At 31.8% G+C, this 17,531-nt stretch overlaps 2 protein-coding genes across 5 annotated transcripts; both read right to left on the bottom strand.

Moving 5' to 3' along the window:
• Positions 1–846: 846 nt before the first annotated feature.
• Positions 847–8,682, bottom strand: LOC130810901 (sugar transport protein 5). Its single transcript, XM_057677024.1, has 5 exons — positions 8,422–8,682; positions 7,003–7,161; positions 3,593–3,912; positions 2,108–2,737; positions 847–1,269 (listed from the first exon to the last, which is right to left on the bottom strand). Exons 2-5 carry the CDS (start codon positions 7,133–7,135, stop codon positions 847–849), a joined length of 1,506 nt encoding a protein of 501 aa, XP_057533007.1. The 5' UTR covers positions 7,136–7,161; positions 8,422–8,682.
• A 4,132-nt stretch (positions 8,683–12,814) lies between these two features.
• Positions 12,815–17,254, bottom strand: LOC130811214 (serine/arginine-rich splicing factor SC35-like). Of its 4 annotated transcripts, none has more exons than XR_009041142.1 (10): positions 16,800–17,254; positions 16,642–16,720; positions 16,447–16,526; positions 16,273–16,339; positions 15,217–15,279; positions 14,855–15,097; positions 14,588–14,768; positions 14,323–14,505; positions 13,464–13,738; positions 12,815–13,365 (listed from the first exon to the last, which is right to left on the bottom strand). XR_009041142.1 is itself a non-coding variant. In XM_057677416.1 (8 exons), exons 1-8 carry the CDS (start codon positions 17,002–17,004, stop codon positions 14,500–14,502), a joined length of 924 nt encoding a protein of 307 aa, XP_057533399.1. In that variant the 5' UTR covers positions 17,005–17,254; the 3' UTR covers positions 12,815–14,499. The 4 variants fall into 4 exon arrangements, 1 of the variants encoding a protein (XP_057533399.1); XR_009041143.1 differs by having other exon boundaries at positions 12,815–13,304; XR_009041141.1 differs by having other exon boundaries at positions 12,815–13,738.
• Positions 17,255–17,531: the final 277 nt, after the last annotated feature.

The raw sequence follows: 17,531 nt of genomic DNA, 5'->3' as shown, positions 1-17,531 counted from the left end.
CAATCAACCCTTATAGTTTTGATTATTCATATTTAATTAATAATTGAGATTATTGTAGGAAAATTAGTAAAAGGTTGGACCATTCTAGGTAATTTTTCGTAAAAGTTAGCATATGATAATTTTTCTTGTTTTTACTTTCTCAGTTCTACTATATTTCCTATATTTGACTTTTACGCAATTTAATGTATAATTTTAATTAATTATATATTGAGCTATGCACATAAAATTATGAAAAGTTAATATCATGAAAGTATGCGATTAAACAATGCAAACAAAATCCCAATCGACTATGTTTTTTCTTACACATTAGTTATAATATATAAAATAAGCTTCAACGATAAATAGTGTCAGCAACCTTAATGTACCATGTATTTAAAAAGAAGAAAAGTACTTGTATAATAGTTACACATAATTCATAGACAAAGTCCTCAAAATGGTGTAAAATTCAAATATTAACCTTGCTTATAATAGCATTAAGATAATATCTTGATACTTTAATAAAAATTAAAATTACATATGAAAAATATCATTAGTTTTAATTGATAACGGAGATAATTCTAATATTATGCTTATGTGACCAATGGTAAGTCACATATTGCGATAAAAAAGGACTAAGATGGTGAATATAATAAAAAGAAAAAAATACTCTCTATTTTTAATTCAAGACTAAAATTATATATATAATCGAGAAATGTCATATCAGACTAAAAAATTATATATTAAAAAGGAAAAGAGAAAGTATTGTATTTTTAACACTTTTTGGAATTGATAAGCATGATTCTTAAACAAAATAAATTCTAAAAAAAATGAAAAAAAAAAAAAAAAAAAAAAAAAAAAAAAAAAAACTTAGAGCTCCTCTTTAACAAATGAGTGCCAATACCAATGTTGTTTCCAAACAATATGCATGGAATCCAAAGGAATACCTTTGGTTTCCGGAACAAAAAGGGCTACAAATATGGTCATTATAGCGATCCACCCTGCATGGAAGAAGAACACACCATATTTGAAGTGGCAAAGCATGGTCAAAAATGTTTGTGAAAGTGTAAAACTTATTGCAAAATTCATTGCAACACTTATGCTTTGTCCTGTTGGCCTTATCTTTAGTGGGAAGATTTCACTTGGTACTAGCCAACTTAAGGGACCCCATGACCAACCGAAACCAGCTGCGTATATGCACATTAGCACTAATACTAACGCTGCGTTTCCTTTCGATATGTGCTCCGTTCCTGATACACCCGTTGCCACTATTAGGACCACTGCCACCGCTATCTGCAACAGGACTCGTAAGTGAGGATTTACGATGATCATATGTATATGTCGAAAAACCAACTCAGCTAAAAGGTTAAAGGAAAAATTAATATTAATAATCCAATCTTTCACCCATCCGCCGTGAATAATCCCAATTTTAAATTAATTTTTCTTTTTTTAATAATCCAACCTTTCCCTTAGTTTGCTGTCAGCATACTAATAGGGTATGCTAATAGCAAACTAAGAGTAAAGGTTGAATTATTATAAAATAAAATGTTATGTTGTCAGCAAACTAAGGGCAAAGGTTGAATTATTAAAAAATAATCTAAAGTTGAGATTATTCATAGCGGATGGGTGAAACGTTAGATAATTAATATCAATTTTTCTAAGGTTAAATAAAAGGCAAAAATTACCTATAATAATCTAACAATTTCATGATTTTCCTACAATAGTCCTACCAATTGATTAACATGAATAATCCCAGCTTTAGGGTATTTTTCTAGAGTAAATTTAGATAAACCGATGACTTGTTACTGTAATTACCAGAAAAGTAAACTGAAAATTAATATAAAATTTGAGAAAAATTTAAACAATTTACATAAAAAATTTTGAATAATTAATAAAATCAGAATTTTTTTTTACATTTTTTAACTTTTTTTTTAAAAAAAAATTTATTTTAATTTATCTTTTATTTTTGAAAAACTAAAACTTGCTATAGCAAGTTATTAGGTTATCGGATTTACTTTAGGAAAATACCCTCAAATTGGAATTATTCATAATTAATCAATAAGTGAGATTATTGTAAGAAAATCATGAAAAAATTAGATTATTCTAGATAATTTTTTCTAAATAAAATTACCTGACAAACAAACATTTGAACACCTCCTTCAAGAAACAAGAATCTTCGACCAAATCGATCAACCAAAAACGTAGACACCATAATCGAACTGATATTAACCGCACCCAAAATGATTGCAGCAATCAAAGCCGAATCACTTCCAAACCCGACAGATTGAAACAACACGGGTGCATAAAACGCAATCACATGAATCCCGGTTATCTGCTGAAAGAAAGGGATCGACATAGCCATCACTAAATGTGGCCTATATTTCCTTTCAAATATGCTCTTAAACGGCTCTTGGTTAGCTGATTGAGCGAGCTGTGTAGCCCTGACGAGCTCATCGAATTCAGCTTTCACATCTACATTATCACCTCGTGCCTTCACTAACGATTTCTCAGCTTCTTCGAGCTTACCTCGTTCAACCAAACTGCTAGGAGTGTCGCGGATGATCAGAGCTCCGACAGTCATTATGAGTGCAGGGACTATTGCAAGGCCTAAGGATAGACGCCAACCCCAGGGTTTCCTTGCTGCAGCGTAGTTTATGCAGTTGGCTAGAAGTACTCCTATGCCTATAAAGAACTGAAACCCACTTGTGAATGCTCCTCTCCACTTTGAGGGTGCTACTTCTGATAGGTATACTGGTGTTGCCTGTGTCATAAAAGTATTGTTGCCCATTAGATAATTGTTGGTTGTGTTTGGTAGATGACTTTTATTGGCGTTTTAGTTGGCTTTTAGTTTTTGATTTTGGGTTGTTTGGTTGGTGAAACGCTCAAAAATAGTGTTTGATAAATGATTTCAAGTCAGCTTTTTAGCTAGCTTTTAAGCCATAACCAAATATCTATTAGGAGTAGCTTTTCTTATTATCTTTTGCTTTATATTTACTTAATCTATATTAAATAACAATTGTTAACAATTATTTTTACCAAACACCTTTTGTAATAGTTGGCTTAAATAGTTGGTTTATGCTAGCTAATCAATCAATACTTTCACCTCGTCAAACCAGCCAATAACTCAAGCTAATAGTCATTTGTCAAACAGACCCAGTACAACCATGTAATCTTATAAAAAAAAGGATGTTTGTCTTGTTAGAGTGTATGTATAACATATCCTAGGGCCTTCACTATCAGCGTAAGCTTTTAGTTGAGTTGGTTTCTTGACATTTTACCAGAGCTAACATGACAAGAGGTCATGAGTTCAAATCTTAACTTCCCCTTACTTAAAGTGGAATATTTAACGTTAGGTATATGAGGAGGGTATGTATTGCGTCCACACTTCGAGTCTAATAGACTCTCGTGTGCGGGGACATGTTAGGATATATAACTTATCCTGAAGCCTCAACCATCAGCTTAAGCTTTTGGTTTCTTGGCATGGCAGCTCGTCTACGCCAAACTATTTAACACCCCTATACATGTCAGATTACGAATACGTGGTGTAGGAGATGTTACATATTTTGGCAGGATCCAAATATATAAAAAGAACATGGAAAACATAGATAGTGCAAACCTGATTTGTAAACCCAACTCCAAATCCCAACAAAATGCGACCAATGATGAGCATAGCAACATTTTGGGCAGCACCATTGAGTACAGAGCCAAGAAGGAAGGTCCAGCCACCAAGCACCATGGTGAACTTACGCCCGAACTTGGAGGTAATACGGCTGGCTACAAGTGAAGCCATTAAACCAGCAATGTAGAGGGAAGATGTGAAGGATGTCAACAATTGGCTATGATACATGCAGTACATATTTGTGTTGACATCTCCTGACTTCTTAAGTACAGATGGGAAAAACTTCTTTAAGAATGGCACCATTGTGGTTACTCCCCCTGATGTACACATATAGGAACATAATTTAGTAACACAAATTCTTAAATGAAATCATCTTTATTAGGCTGATTCATATACATTTAGTAGTTAAAGTGATTATTTATAATTTAAAGTGATTAATTATGAAATTTGGATAATTATATGGACTCGTTTTGTGGCGATACGATCTCATACAAGGCAAGTTGACTAAGTGATGTTTTATTTAGGAAAATTTATAACAATCTAATAAACATTGTATCATTTGGATTTCTTCCCATGGTGATGCATAAAGTTTTTTTTATTTACAAATTTTCATTACCACCTAATACCACATCTCCCAATGGTAATGTATTGGAATGAATTTTATGAAGAAAATGAGATGATTGAAGTCGGATAAGCATGGCCATCAAGATAGCCAAAGATTTTTCAACCAAAATTACTCTAGTTTTTCATTCTCATTACCACCGTTTATTACCACCTACCAAAGGAACCGCAAAGATACTACTACTATTTATAACACAGATTCTAAAGCTCTTTAAGAGTTAATTATCATTTGCTATAGGAATAGTTTTCATGGAAAAATGTTTTCCATGAACATGTTGTATGTCCAACCAAACATATTCGAGTTAAACAGTATAACTCTCTTCGTCTCATTGAATTTGTAACATTTACACTATGTTTGGTTAACAATTTTAAAGAGAAAAGAATAAAAATGAAGGGGAAGGAAAAGGAAATCAACTCTTCTTTGTTTAGGAGGTAAGAAAAGGAAAAGAAATAGAGAAGAAAGTACTCCCCATCCAAATCCCATCACCCTCATTTTGTTATCTAAAGATCTATCATCCCCATTAAACTCTCCCCTTCCTTCCCTCTATTTCTTTCCATTCAAATACACCTTTAAATTTTTGTTGTGAGAGCTATATGATGGATATGTAGCAAATTCAACGAGACAGAAAAATGTATGATTTTAAAAAATATTATCATATACTTATTGTATAAAGGATACATTAAGACAAATCTAACAAGATTTTACATGGATATATTATATGTTTTATATATCTCTCAAAATCATAGTCAAACTTTTCTCTCCTTAAAGTAAAATATTTTAAATGAGAAGAACATTTGAAAAATAATACAGTATAACTTTCAATATACAAGTGATGATTAAGAGTCAATCAAGGAAGTGAATAGTTGGTATTTGCAACTAGATTGCATTTAACTTTCAATTAAATGATGTTCTACTTTAGTATAATGATATGCTCATAACCAATAAGATGCAGTGCTCCTTTACACAAAAAGTCTAATGAATGAAAAGTGGTTGCTAAATGCAAGAATTATAGTATATCTGAAATAGTAAATTAGTAAACAAAATAAATTGATAAAATAAGACTCCCTCATATTTATTTTAAGTGTTTCATTTAATTTATACATTCTATCCAATACACTTATTTTATTCTTAATATATCTAATTATGTATAATTAAAAATTATAAAAAATTAATCTTAATAAATTTTACATTAAAACGAATCAAATGAAATCTCACATGACTATATTTTAACTTATAAATTAATAATAAAATATAATTAAAAAGTGATAATTAAATAGTGTCCCCAAAAATAAATAGGACACATATAAAGAATAAAAAGAAGTATATAATATATTTTAACGTGTAATTTAGTAATAAATTCAAATTTTATATTATATCAGATATTATAACAAATACTTATATATATATATATATATATATATATATATATATATATATATATATATATATATATATATATATATATATATATATATATATATATATAAATTTAGAATATATTCTAATCTACTATTTAAAATTTATTTTATTCTTATTAATAAACGTTCTTGAGGCGTCTATTAACAAAATCCAAATTATATATAGATCTCCATTACGTGTAAACCATGTAACACAACTAACAACGATAAATGAGTAGATTGCAACTCAAACTGAAATTTACAACCAACGCAACTATAGTGATATTATGATTTGGTCACTATTTTTTTTTTTTTGTCTACTTTGTTTGCACAGTATTCTTTCACACATTACTTGCTGTCTAAGGACCCGATCAAGGATAGAAGCGGTTGTCGGTGCCGTATCTACGTTTTAAATTACTAAACCCGTCCTTTTTACCCATCATTTATTATTGTTCGTTGCCTTTAATTATCGCTCTTTACCTCCTTCTTTACTTTTATCTTTATTTTTAGTTATTTATATGTATTCCATTTATTTATTTGTAAGTTGCAGGTTTCTCTATCTTTGAAAACCTTTCTCGAACCGAGGGACTCTTTGACCGCACTCTCCTCTATGGGTATAAGCTGTCGTCTTTCTTCCCTCCCCAGACCCTGACCATAGTTTTCTATGAGCGGGATAAACCGAATATGATGATGATAATGATGCCATTACTTGCCAATCATTAAATAATAGTTAATTATTTTTACCCCTTTTTTAATATTTTTCTTTTTCTTTTTCTTTTTCTTTTATATGATTATTTTGATAGGTGGAAAAATATTAAAATAGAAAAAATTAACATTAATAATTCAACCTTTTACTTGTATGTTGTAAATAATTTCACTTTTAGATTATTTTCTATTAATCCAATATTTATCTTTAGTTCGTTGTGAATAATTAAACATTTATCTTAATTTGCTGGCAGCGTCATATTATTACCTATACAATATGTTGTGGACAAATGTATGATAAAAGTTAAATTATTAAAATATTATTCAAACGTGGAATTATTACAAGTGATGAATGAAAAGTTCAATTATTAATGTTAATTTTTTCATTACAATAAGAAAATAATACTTAAAAATATGAATTATTTTAGTTGGATTAATTTTAACCTCTCTATTATACGTAAAGGTAAAGGACACTCCCAGCATCCCGCACAAGATAAGGTTCGGGTGGAGATTTTTTCTGAAAGATACGGACAAACTATACTTGTTCCCTTCAAGGAGGGAGTAAAGAGAATGCACAAAGTTAAGAAACTCCTTATCTAATACATGCGGCCAGTAGGGATTAAACCCCAAACCTTTCCGGTATCTTATTGGTAATTGGAGTGATGATAAGACTAAAAGTGTACCTGAAATGCCAATATCATAGCCAAAAATGAGGCCACCAGAGGCAGCAACGATGCATGTTATGACGACTGCAACAGTTATCCGACCACTAAAGTGACCTCTCGCTTCTCCTTCTCCAACTAAACTTCCAGCCATTTTCTTCTTGTTGTTGTTGTGATCAGCTACTCACCAAGAAGAATAAGAATAAAGGGTTAGATATTTGGATTAATATAAAGGCTGACAAATTCTTTATTAAGACCGTACGGCCTAATATGAACTGGCCTAATTTTAAATTTAAAATTTAATGAAAAAAACTGTTTTTATCTAATTAACTTGTAAGTTTAACTTTGAGTTACTTGTATGAGCTTGTTTCACGGTAAAACAGTCTCATACAACACTTGCCGAAAAAAGCATGTAAAGAGTACTTTGGACCTTAATAAAAAGTAAGGAATGCACAAGAGTTACGTTGTATTTCACTTTAACTTTTATTTGAATTATTTTATATTTTAATACGTCTTATTAATTTTGCACTCTTTTTTATTTAACAATGGTCTGAATCTCTCTTTTTCTTAATTTCAGTCACAACTCTTTATCTTAATTATTTATTTTTATTTTGTTATTTATTTTATTTTTCTATTTAATTTTCCACCATATTAAATTTCATCCATATTAGAACCAGTACAAAATAAGAATTGAAGGAGAGTATTAATTTTTGTATGGTGCCAATCCACAATATGAAGAGTAGTTGCTACTTACTACGAGTGGTTACATATTTATATCACCCGTTGCTTCACAATTTTATTTGAACATCTCATCATTATGATATTTTGTGACTCATCCATACATGATTACTCAAAACTTCTTATTTTATAAACTCTCAAGAGTATATAATTAGCGCATTTAAATAGAAAACTTGGACTAAATGGTTTTTATTTACAAAATGAGAAGTTTCTTTATATGAAAATGAACTTTATTGTAATTTCTCTTGATTGTTAAAATAGTTTTGTAATATGGGTAAGTAAAAAATATGGTTAAAATGTAAAGCATAAAGATAATAGACGTTAGACAAAGAAGGGGTAACAAATGATCATATTATGATATACAATCATCTTCTTAGTCAATGTATTTTGTTAATAGAAAGCTATAATCAGAATATGCCGGGGAGGAATAAAAGATGGCAATTCATACATATATAGATAATTGTAGAAACTAAATCATTTTCATACATATATATAAACTCTCATTTGTAAGATTTTGGATCTAGTAATGATTTATTTGTCTAAACTAAATCATTTACTCAAGATCTAAATAATCAAATATAATGAATCACAAACTTGTGTATGAGATCCGTCCCAAATATATTTTAAGATTGTGTCACAAAGATCTATCACAAGAATACCTAACAATGAATTGCATAGAAGAAATTAGATGGTCGTATGTACCTGTTTCGCCACAATTCTTTGTATTATAGATGATCTGAAGGCTATAGGAGCGCCACAAAGAACACTTCTTCGAGTAGATTGCACATACACCTCAAAACAATATTCAAGAACAATTTCTATGAATATAATCCTAGCGAAATGTAAATGCGTACTCTAAGTTTATACACGATCAAAGGACAAAGAACAAGAGGCGCAACGGAATGTGATTAGTGTCATACTCTCCTACTCCCTATCAAAGTGACTCTTAAACTACTATACTAGAGCCTTTTATAATAATCGATTAATTTTTTTTATTTTTTTATTTTTTTATTTTTTGTTATCGGATAAGTTGAAAAAAGTTGAGGCCAGGAAAATAGGCAATAAAAAAATATACCCAGAATATATGTTTCAAATGAAACAAAACTCGATTCTCATAAACGATTAATTTTTATATTTTATTATTTTTTTTTTTTGTACATAGGTGGAAGGAAGCTAAGGTCTAGGGGAGGTAGAAACAAGAATCGTACCTAGAATATTATCATAGGAAAGTAGTATATGCTCTAACTGAGACAAAACTCGATTCTCATAAAATCAACTAAATTTAATTATAATTACAAATTATTATTTTAATCAAGACTTCAATGAAATTATATTATGTAACATTATAACATGACTATATAATGAATAGATCTTGTGACGTATTAATACATGAACCAAATTAATTAAGAAATAATCATAAAATTAAGTTTGATTAGCAAAAATAAAGGTTGGACCTACTTTTAAAGAGCTCTAGTAATAATTAGCAAAGCATATTTGTTTTTTTTAGTAATAGTGGTTGCTGTGTGATTAGCTCCATAGTCACTAAATTACTTTAATTATGGACCATTTTTTGTCTTTTGCCAAATTGATTTATTCTCTAACCATAAAAAGGGAAATAAAATAGCATCCACGTTGTTTAGCTTTGTACTAAGAAAAGAAAATAATAAAAAAAGTAGGAAAGAATGGCTCCTAATTATTTTCTTTGCCATGTACGTACGAGGAGAGCTAGTAAAAATTACTATTTCCGAACTTACTCTTTAACCAATAAAATATTGTAGTAACTGAAATTCAGGATGAATTTTTCAAAATTACATTGCTTGAATTTGACTTTAAAAATAATTTTAAAATAATGTAAAAATCAATATAAATGCTAGGACTAAAGGCAAATAGGCCTCTTTGGGTTATTTGACCCTACTTGACTCTTTCCGATCTTGAAAATATTTTTAAAGTGGCTATATATAATAAAGAAAAATAAAATAAAAACGTAATATTGAACCCGCTTAACATATAACTAACATAAAAGAGTATCTAAAATTGAAACTAGTGCACAGCTATATATAGTGATTAGTGACATTTATCAATTTATTTGAACGAGTATAAATGTATAATTTATAATGACTTTTTTATGCTGGATATAACTTATGATATGTGCGCATGTAATTTATAAATTTTCGTAAAACATTAAATTTTTGGCACAAATTCTAATGTTTACGACATTTATTTTCAACGGTGATGGCTTATCCTGAAAAAAAAATGTCAATCAGTTAAAAAAATAGCTCATTGAACAACATTTTTACCAAGACAATTGTCCATGCTTGAGTTTCATAATGCTGCAGAACTCGATCTTAATAGTCTTCAATTTCACTTTTGAAATGTCAAACTAACCTGTGAAAATTGTCCATGAATTCGATGAACTAATTTAATTTTTGTTGTCTTTATTTGTGTGTAAACAAAATTTATTAAAAATTGATATTAATAAAATTTATATTGAGTCAAATTAAACAAAATGTTACGTAATTGTGTTTTAACTTATAAATTAAAAATAATTAAATAAAATTTATTAATGAATAATGTAAATTTTCTATGTAGTAAATATTTTGTTACGGAGGAAAATAGTTTGAATTCGGAAATAATAATAGAGGAAGACCATTTGCTTCCTAAGTCCTAACTAGATAAACCATCGAGCTCGTATCAGTTGTATGGTGTTTTTACCAATCCATCCAACACTATCCTTTAATATAATTAAATATTATCAATTGACAGTATTGAATAAAAATATATTCACCACTGATTTTTTCATCATGATGAAAGTCTTTAACGAGGTTAATAAAAGCTATGAATATTATACTACCTCCTATTCAGCTGAATTGTCCCATTTTTTTTTGGCACTATTCACTTATCACTCTTAATTTGTATTTTACTCTTAATCTATAAGTTAAAACATAGTCATATGGGATCTTGTTTGATTCGTCTCAATACAAGGATTATTAATATCAACTTTTTATAATTTTTAATTAAGCATAATTTGAGATATTAAGAGTTAAAATGTTGCCTCGGCAAGTGTGAAAAGTCAAATGGGACAGTTCAGCTGAATAGGAGGGAGTAATAAATTCTTTATATGTATGTAAGGCATTCGAAGGGGTGTGTTAAGAAAGATTTGTAAATTCCTTGAAAAGAGGAAAATATGATCAACATGTATTAGTTAGAGGTGTTCATTTGGGTGATCAGGTCGGTTTCAGACGGGTGTCATTCGACTCGGTTGCATTTCGAATCGGTTATTTTTCGGCTGTGTGTTACAACAGGTCACACTCGGGTCAAGTTGGTTAATCACGATTAGGTTGGAGATCAGTTATTCAAGCTATCGGGTTAGCATCAGTTCGGTGTCGGTTGAAGTTTGTGTCGAGTGTCGATCGGACTCGGGTTGTCATCGATTACTAATTGGTTCGATTTTGTCGGCTACAGATCGGGTTCGAGTTTTTTTTAAAAGCAAAATTCAGCTACGTATTACTAATTACTATCGATCGAATCAATATCAAATTAAGTTGTTAGTCAATTTTTAATTGATGACAAGATTCCCTTTATTTAAAGCAAAATAGTTAAAATGCAAATTAATTAATAATCATTATTATTTTGTTACTTTTACTTGTCTGACCGGAAATTAAATAATAAAGTTCTTTCAATATTCATCTAATTCGATTAAAAGTAGTTAAATAAACATTGACCATTGATTATTAACTCTGAATATAGGAAACCATGTATTTATAAAATTTAATTTATTAAAATATCTAACACTTTATTAGCTTAACAAATAAGATGATTGAATATGAGTCTATCATACTTCTATGTTAAAAATTAGTTCAGGTTTACAGCAGTTCGATCTGAAATTCGTTCGGGTTAAGTCGATTTTAGTCGGATAGAATTCAATTTCGAGCATGATTCGGGTCGGATATGAGACTCGGGTTAGTCATTATTAGGTTCGGGTAATCTCAGTCAACGGTTATGTGTCAGTTACAGCTTGGGTTCAACTTTCCCATTTTCGGTTGTCAACCAATTCGGGTACATTTTCGGATCGGTTTACTTTCTGTTTCGATTTAGGTTCGAATTTTCAAGTCGGGTTACTTTTGAACAGCTCTATGTATAGTAATGAAAATAGTAGGAATAGTACGTAAGAATTGCACTATAAATGTGATACTCCTACATAATTATTGAAGAGTTAAGATCACTATAACAATACTATATTAAATTTTCTACTACTGTTCTCCTTATATTCACCCTAATTATTAACATTCTCCAGTTTATTAACAAACATTGGTTCAATACTTAAGAAATCTCATGCTCCTTCCTTTTTTATCTTCCTACATCTCATATTAGAAGAAAGTTATTGGATTGATAATCAAATTAATGGTAATTTGATTAATTTATAAAAATAAATATAAATGGAAATAAAATTAAATGAAAATTGATTCCTCGTGTATTCATGAAGAATGCTTTTTAAGCATATTGGACTTCGGCGAAACTTAAAATTTAAAATCCCTTAGAACAAATTTGCACGTTCGAGTAAGAGTCGATCCATCAAAATTTGTTTATATATGTTGGTTTGTTCATAATTAAGTAGATTTGATGCACATAATACAATAAAATTTCATGAATTTTGGAAACTTAGAATTCCAAATTTATACATGAATCCAATACTTTAGAAACTTAGAAGAAGCAATTAAAGCTTCAATTCAATTCATGTTATGGTTGAGAAAAGAGGTTACCAAAAGAAGCTATCTATCTATATAAGATAAAATAACTGTACTTCCGAAATAAAAATCCACTTGCAAATACATGGACAAAAAGCAAGCATCACGCCTCAAGTTAAGTTTTTGTTTCAAGAAATTTAAAGGGTGTTTGGCAATTAAATGTTGACGTAATGGCTTTTTTAGTTAGCTTGTTCAAACAGCTGAAAACATTAGCTGTTTTTCTTGGCTTTTACATTATCAAAAAAAAGCCAACAGTATACGGAGATATTTGGTAAAGTAAACTAAAAAAGCCAGGCAAAAAGCCACTACCCAAACACCCCCTAATGACTTGTTTATTAGCAGATTCATAATGATCAGCTTCAAAACGCATCACTAACAAATAAAATCTTACATTATGTTTGGACAGAGAGAAATAAAAGGAAATCAAGGAAATGAATTTGAAAGGATGATGCACTCTTCGCTTAGTCCATACCCATTCCTTCCCTTCCCCTTCCTTCACTTCTACTTTCTAATTTGCTATTCAAACATGGTGTTATAGAAAAATTGCTATTGAAAAAAAGAACAATGAAATCATGATTTGAAAGAATATATAACAAATATAATGAAAGCTTTAGGTTCAGACCTCCCAAAAAGATCAGAATTCGAAGTGGTTTTGCTCGGCATGTCAATCATAGCAGCCAAACCAAAAACTTGTAAACTAGCATTTTGTCAGCAAACAATTTAAGTTCCAAGTAGATAGCAAAAACCAGCAAGCAGGTCAAAAGAAGGAATTTAGTCATCGGCAGCGAATGATAACCTACAAATCTGGTGCTACCAGCAGCAACTGCAGCATTACACGACCTACATATGAATTGCCTATCATTTGTCATCTACAGCCACGTCGAGATCACACGAACCACTACTGTCAAGAGCTCAGACCCAATAACAAAAATGCAAAACAAGTTTAAACTGATGTAGTATGTTGCAAGCAGAGCTAACAGAAAACCCATTAAGACTTACTCATAATCAGGAGAAAGATTTAAGCAGTAAATCAGGAACCAACAGCAGCATTAGCAGGCATAATTGTCTAATGAGTGTATTCCTATCCCTCAACTGCGGCCAGAGCAACGAGCTCAGGTTCACAGCCACAGGTACTGTAGCGTAGAGCGGGTAATCAAAGAAAGCAGCCATGTTCAGCTACCCAAGTTCATGGACACCAAAAATACAAGCAACAAATCAGGCGCACAGCCACAGCAACGAGCTCATGTGCTCAGCTACAGCCGCAACCATACATGCTGAGATATAGTGAAAAGGATTAGATCATACTTAGACCTTAGAAACTTTTAGCAACTAGATGTTCCCAGAACAAAGCTACTGAGGACATGCAATGTGATATGTATCGACTATGAACACACCAAATAAACAAGATCGTGTATTTTTCTAACCTTCCCTGGCATACATACAGTAGGAAAGATGCTAAGGTCAAAGTCAAAAAATCTTATAACATCCAGTGTGAAAATGAATGCTAAACACCTTCACTGATCGAGTAGCCCAAGAACAAAATCATGATATCAAGAAAACAGACAAGAGCAGACTTCCAAAATCACTCTAAGCTAGGGCGCTAGAGCCAAGGCTAATAAAAAAATGAGACCAGAACTCAGAATCATCATTTATGTCAACAAGAGAAAAGCCGGTAACGTATCTTATGATAAAAACACATAAGAAAGAACAGTAAAGGATAAATAATTATCATAATAGGCACGACGAATACTAACTACCAAAACAATAGTGCAAAATAACACAAGATATTTTCAAGACTGAAAGGATATCCAACAATCTTAAGTTCTACAACAAACTGGCAATAACAACAGGGCCATACCAAAGTTCAATGGAGCATGGATTTCAACTAAAGAAAGTTTTTAGCTTTCGACCAAAGTTTTAATTCAAGCCAAGCACGGAACAATAACATGGACATGCAAAAGTTCTTCAGCAGAATGCACGCAAAGAACCAGATGCATTCTGATCAAAACAGCCACGTACTGCAAGAATTAGCTGATTACTCCTGAAAATACAAAAGTATCGTCACAACTACCATAAATATTCTTGAACTGATTTAGAAAGCAGAGAAATAGCTGAAAACTCACATCTACATCAGACTTGCGAGGAGATTGACTACGCGAGTCAGCTGGCTTCACGCGTGGTGATGCACTCCTTGGAGCTGGAGATCGGTCCTCACGAATACGTCCACCAGGACTCTCACCCCTAGGACTTGCTCTTGGTGACGGGCTTCTCTTGGGACTGGGACTGCGTCTACGAGGTGAAGCACTAGCATAATAAACAGGAAAAATTATCAGAACCTCTACAAGGATTTAACAGAACTCAGCTCGGCGAAAACAGAACAAATATAATACCTTCCAAGTGATCGGCTGCGGCTGCGGCTGCGGCTTCTGCTACGGCTACGGCTTCGGCTCCGCCTCTCATCATCATACCTTCCTTTAGCATCATCTTTGCGGTCGTTAGGGCTTCTGCTATAGCTCCTGCTTCGACGATGGTAGTCTCTGTCTCTCCCACGGTACCTATCAGATCTATCTCTGCTCCGACTGCGGCTTCTCCTCCTGTACTCTCTGTCCCTATAATCATCCCGATGTCTAGAACTAGAAAAAAAAAAAAAATCACACGTCACAACTTAAAAAAAAAAAAATAAAATCAGAAACAAGCACTACTAAAGAGTACAAACAAAAGCAAGTGAATTAGAGAGAACTTTGATACTCACCTAGGACGAGGGCTTCTTGATCTTCCTTTTGACTTAACTGGCTCCATTATTTTTCCTTTGTGACTAAAAGGAGAAAACAAAAAACAAAAATGAACAACTTGTTTCAAACACATCCAATTTGACAAGCCAGATGTAAACATCTACGCTAACTTTTTCACTGCCTTCACAAACAAACACACCTCATACAATTATGTGATCGAGAAGCTTGTAGAAAACCAAATAAAGCGGACAGCAAGGCACACATATTAATTATCAAACTTAAAAGACTTGACTTTTGAAAAAACAAAGATTAAAGAGCATCTTTAGCACCACACTAGATGTCATTTTTGCTCTCCATGCTAATGCTTATCACACCACATGTATAGTCCGAAGACTTATTTTCCTATGCAAGGTAGCCATACAGACTAAAGAATATAAAACGCATTCCAATATCCCCAAAATATGTCAAGTTAAAGAAACGCAATATCATCTAATACCTAATCTTATCTAACCATTTCATGTTTTTTTCAGGTGAGGTCAATAGCACTATGCACTAGCATGGCATCAAGAATCAAGATGCAGGAACACAAATTGCATAGATAATCAACTTTTCCAACACAGTTGGCAAAACACTTAGATAAGACGAGAACCAAATCTTTGCAAGCGACACAACTACACAACCCATATTTTTAAAACATGCTCTACTTAGGCAATTAGTTTCCTGTAAGCAGACAAAACCCATTAATTAAACAAATGCATGTGGCTCAATAAATTATTTCGACCTGTCTGCGAGAAAACCAGCAAGAATAAGAGCATAGAGCATCCAATGAATCATAAAAACTGCTAATGTATCACAATAGTCTCATCCAAACCCAATAGACCAACATTCTACATCGACGCAAAACTCCAGATCAGTCAATCAAACTTCCATCAATTCATAGATAAACACAAGTATATCCAATTCTGAACTTATGGATATAGATAAACAGCAGATAGTATAGAAATAGAGCAATTCAAGTAAAAAAAATAATCAACAAAATATTCTTATAAACTAATAAAATATTCATCATCACTTACATTCTCTCAGCATTAGGACCATACTTAGCAAATTGAACCATAATCTCTCTACCATCAACAACTCTTCCTGAAAAACAAAACCCAATTGGGGGGGGTGATTAAAAAAAATACCCTATTCAATTCAGAACTAATAGTTGAAATAAGAAACTCGAAGAAAGAAGGAAAGAATGAAACCATCAAGCTTTTCGACAGCTTTAGCAGCTTCATCTTGATATTTATAACGCACAAAAGCAAAACCCCGAGATTCACCAGTTCTAAAAGAAATAAAAATGATTCATAAAGTAAATACTCAAATAAAACCAAAAACCCTAAAAATAAATTTGAACCCTAAAAAATAAAATTGAGTAAATTGATAAAACCGAAACCAACCTGCGATCACGAGGGATGAAGACATCGACGACTTTGCCATACCTATCGAATAATGGGTACAAATCATCCGCTGTGGTTCCTATAAATTGAAAAAAATAATCAATACTTCAACAAAATAATCAAAAAAAAAAAAAAAAGGAAGAAAGAGAGAAAAATACGGAAAGTGATGTTGAGGACGAGGAGAGAGTAGGTGTCTCTAATGTCAGGAGGACCAGATCTTCCGAAATGCGACATTGTTATTGTTAATGGAGTACGTCTGCTGAAACCTGGGGTTCGGATTCGGGTAGGGCAAAGGACAACAAAGGGAAAGAGATTTGTTGAAAGGATGAGGATGTGGCGAGGTGCACATTGCACAACACACATTTAAAAACTATATACTCCTACTAGGCTTTGTTGTTTGATGAAGGGTGAGGTTTCATTATGACTATTTTACCCTTTTAGTTTTTAATGTCGATGAAACAATGTAAATATGGAACAAATTTTTTTTAGGGTTATTATCAATGGTACCCTTGTACTATTGAAAAATTACAATTGTACCCCACTGCATTACAGTGGTACCCCCCAAGTATATGCTAATTACACCGTGACACTATTAATCAATTTTCCGTTAAGTTGCCGTTAAAACCTAACCATGGTTAGTTTCTTCTTCTTCTTCCCTTTTCTCTTTCATGGCTGCTCTTCTTCCATGGCAGCTCTTCTTCCATGGTTAGTATGGAATTAGTCTTTGAATCTTTGCATTAGAAATACACTTACAAAACCCCACAATTCCTTCTAATTCAGTGTAATCCTAATTCCAGTACAAGCTCTTTCTCGGCATTAAATTTCTGGAAATTAGCTTCATGCTGCTGCATATAGAAACACACCCAATAATCAGCAATCAATTCAGGACT

The sequence above is a fragment of the Amaranthus tricolor genome, chromosome 4, assembly GCF_026212465.1.
Source record: "Amaranthus tricolor cultivar Red isolate AtriRed21 chromosome 4, ASM2621246v1, whole genome shotgun sequence".
In the NCBI taxonomy this organism is placed as follows: domain Eukaryota; kingdom Viridiplantae; phylum Streptophyta; class Magnoliopsida; order Caryophyllales; family Amaranthaceae; genus Amaranthus; species Amaranthus tricolor.
Note: the sequence above shows the minus strand (reverse complement) of the source record. Positions and strands in the feature narration are given on the sequence as shown.

What these genes read in the sequence shown, in the direction of transcription:
- LOC130811214 (XM_057677416.1), bottom strand. Translation starts at nt 17,004, where the DNA reads ATGTGTGTTGTGCAATGTGCACCTCGCCACATCCTCATCCTTTCAACA. An exon ending in CGTCCTCAACATCACTTTCC is followed by an intron (nt 16,721 to 16,799) that starts GTATTTTTCTCT and finishes TTCAATTTATAG; the next exon opens with GAACCACAGCGGATGATTTG. An exon ending in TCAAGAAGCCCTCGTCCTAG is followed by an intron (nt 15,098 to 15,216) that starts GTGAGTATCAAA and finishes TTTTTTTTCTAG; the next exon opens with TTCTAGACATCGGGATGATT.
- LOC130810901 (XM_057677024.1), bottom strand. Translation starts at nt 7,135, where the DNA reads ATGGCTGGAAGTTTAGTTGGAGAAGGAGAAGCGAGAGGTCACTTTAGT. An exon ending in GAGTTGGGTTTACAAATCAG is followed by an intron (nt 2,738 to 3,592) that starts GTTTGCACTATC and finishes TTTATGACACAG; the next exon opens with GCAACACCAGTATACCTATC. An exon ending in TTCAAATGTTTGTTTGTCAG is followed by an intron (nt 1,270 to 2,107) that starts GTAATTTTATTT and finishes GTCCTGTTGCAG; the next exon opens with ATAGCGGTGGCAGTGGTCCT.